This window comes from Drosophila eugracilis, unplaced genomic scaffold, assembly GCF_018153835.1.
Source record: "Drosophila eugracilis isolate 14026-0451.02 unplaced genomic scaffold, ASM1815383v1 contig_1828, whole genome shotgun sequence".
NCBI lineage: Eukaryota > Metazoa > Arthropoda > Insecta > Diptera > Drosophilidae > Drosophila > Drosophila eugracilis.
Window position 1 is genome coordinate 265,400 of NW_024572675.1, and position 2,916 is coordinate 268,315.

Consider the following 2,916-nt stretch of genomic DNA (forward strand, 5'->3'; position numbering starts at 1 on the left):
GAAGTGGGTAAACGTGATGAACTTAAGAGTACCTGTTAAACAGAGGGTTAATGCAGAGGGTCGCTATGCACGTCTTTAGCTCACTCCATAGTGGTAAAATAAAATCCATAATCTTTAAAAACAAAATATTTCACTCGTAAAAAGACATATTATTGCGAAAGCTAAAAGGCAGCAACAGCTGTTGACCAATAAAGTGAATATTAAAAATAAAAGACAAACCGAAAACCAGAAAAGTTATTTAAAATGCTGAATATTTTTATTCAAATGGGCGCTTTTAATTAAACAATCGATTAATTACGTTCGATATCAGGCTATACTTACCTAATAGCCCTTCTTTGAAACGTTGTCTTTCTTTTTTGAAAATAGGATGCGTTTTATTAATACTTATCTCTTTTTCCACATTCCAGCTAAATAAAGTATTAACTGGCCAAAAACGCCAGAAAAATAATTAAGAGAATTAATTTATTACATTTTAGGAAGTACAAGAATCGAAGAAATGCACCATAACATTATTAAATATTTCGAAAGACTACTCTTTTGACCCAAAAAACTATCAAAATAATCACTAAAAAATTTCCAATTTTGTTTCCAAGTCATTTATTGAAAATAAATGTATTTTTAAAGCTGCATATTAATAGTTCCAGAATCGGTCTAATGATAGATAGATATTAGGGCCATTATTAGATCAAATCAAGTGGTTTAAAATAAACAATAAGCATAATTGCCTTTAGTTTAAATAAGCTGCCAAGGAACATGTTATTTTTTTAAAGCTGCATAAAGTATATCTCTGTATGGTTTCAGCGGTCTTTTTATTCGTCACAAATAGACAAATGGGAGTATGTAATCAGTGGCTTACCAAAGCTAAACTTACTTCTTACTTATTACTTCTCACATCATAATCAGACTCGATACCCTACAGAGTGGGAATCAGCATCAAGCTAATCTCCAAGCTACTGACGTTTTTTGTTGAGCTTACGTTTTGGATTGTCCTGAGACGTTTTAAAGTGGGTTCTAAGGGCGATTCCAAACATTCTGACCAACATTTTAATGGCAAAGCAGAAAGAAACAATGGTTCCTAGAACGCAGGCATATACATCGAGGTTATTAGCTGTTATGAAGGTCATGTGCACCACAGGACTCTGCATGTGCGGGGCTCCGTTGTATCGGATCACATATTCCACCCAGTATATCAGCGTCTGTCGGACACTCAGTGGGCGATCGCGATAGAGGGTGGAAAACGACTGTACAGCAGTGGCATACTTCGGATTCTCGAGCACCTCTTGAATGCCTTGAAGGAAGCTGTCTTCTTCCAGAGTAAGGAGGCTTTGCTTCAGTCCAAAGCCCTGCTGCACCATGACATCGGCATTGTTCGGCTGGTCTCCGAATACGGGTAGGGCCAGCATGGGCTTGCCATGGTACTGAGCTTCGGTGACTCCGCCCTTTCCCGCATGGGTGATGAAAAGCGTGATGTTCTGGTGTGCTAGAATGTCGTCCTGGGGTAGCCACTTTAAATAGAGTATGTTTTCCGACTCTCCAGGGGTGTTCTCCAGGTCATCCCACTTCCAAATCACTTTCTGCTTCAGCTTCGAGATAACGTTAAACATTTTCTGCACCGTTTCGGGCTGTAGGTGGGCCTTCTTCAGGTTGGACCCCAAGCTGAGAAGTATTGCTCCGTGTGGGGATTCTCTGAGGAACTCATCAATGTTTTGAGGTAGAACATCGGGTTTATCCTTGACTTGTATTCCTCCGACCTCAATTACAGCCGGTACGTTCGGCCTGATAGGTCCCTCGCTTATGCCGTGGGAAGCGAAGAAGACAAGTGAAATGTTTTTGGTCAAGTCACCATAGCTGGGAAGAGTAGGATCGTCTCCATAGATCTCCCTATAAAAGTTCGGCGAATTAGACACTTGGACCGAACGAAAAGTTTTGAACCAACCTGTACGTCCTTGCATTTCTGTACTCAATCACGAACATGAACAATCGCTGTCCCCAATTCCCTAAGAGATTTATGACACGCCTTGCAAAGCTCATGGGTTCGCCCTGTTTGGCAGTCAAATGCATTGACGGCACATAGGAAACTTCCCAGGGGTTTCCCAGGACGTCGCCCAAGAGGGATGGCGGATTCGAGAGTGCAACCACCAGAGGAACCTTCAGTTTGTAGGCCAAGGCCAGCTGGAAACTGTTCATGAAGTAGCCCACGATGACCAGATCGAACCTGTTGTCGGGGTGCTCATACAGATTTCTGACAACCTGATGCTTCATAACGCTGCCCATCTTGGAGAACGCCTCGCTCATCTGCCTGACCGATCGAAACATAGAGGCGTATGCGTTGCTATTGTCGGTCTTGGTTAAGCTGGCAACAACGGAATTAAATGCCTGGAGATCATCCTCTTCTAGGGGCACAAGGATGTGGTTGATATCTTTCAGTGGCGACGGAGGTTTTATCACCGTCACAACAGTCACGTTGTGCCCTCTCTCCGCCAGAATTCGGGCCATCGACATCTGAATTACCAAGTGCGATGGACTCAGACTGGTGAATAGGCCAAGAATATTAGATCCATGTGCTGCCGCAATCAGAGCCACAATCTGGAGGGCAAAGCAATTCCATTTTCCACCCATCTGACCGCGACGTCGATCGGAAGTAAACTGGTTCATTGGGCCAATAGGTCTTGACTTAATCAGCATGAAAATAACTGATAAGTCTTATCAAACAGGTTGTCAGACCCTTGAATACCCCTTACTGAATAGTTTTTATTAGGTAGATTGGACCTATGAAGTTCTCGTCGAATATATGCACAATAGTTTTAGAGCATGTGGAATCTATAAATGAATGCGAATATTATTAATGTTATGCTCTCTTTAGTTTGTCTAGATCTATGTAGATACTCACCAAACTTGAGTCTGATAAGGAATAAT

At 42.0% G+C, this 2,916-nt stretch overlaps 1 protein-coding gene across 1 annotated transcript; it reads right to left on the reverse strand.

Moving 5' to 3' along the window:
- Positions 1-253: 253 nt before the first annotated feature.
- LOC108113407 (UDP-glycosyltransferase UGT5) lies at positions 254-2,631 on the reverse strand. The gene is made up of 2 exons (XM_017223962.2): positions 1,937-2,631; positions 254-1,881 (listed from the first exon to the last, which is right to left on the reverse strand). Exons 1-2 carry the CDS (start codon positions 2,617-2,619, stop codon positions 951-953), a joined length of 1,614 nt encoding a protein of 537 aa, XP_017079451.2. The 5' UTR covers positions 2,620-2,631; the 3' UTR covers positions 254-950.
- Positions 2,632-2,916: the final 285 nt, after the last annotated feature.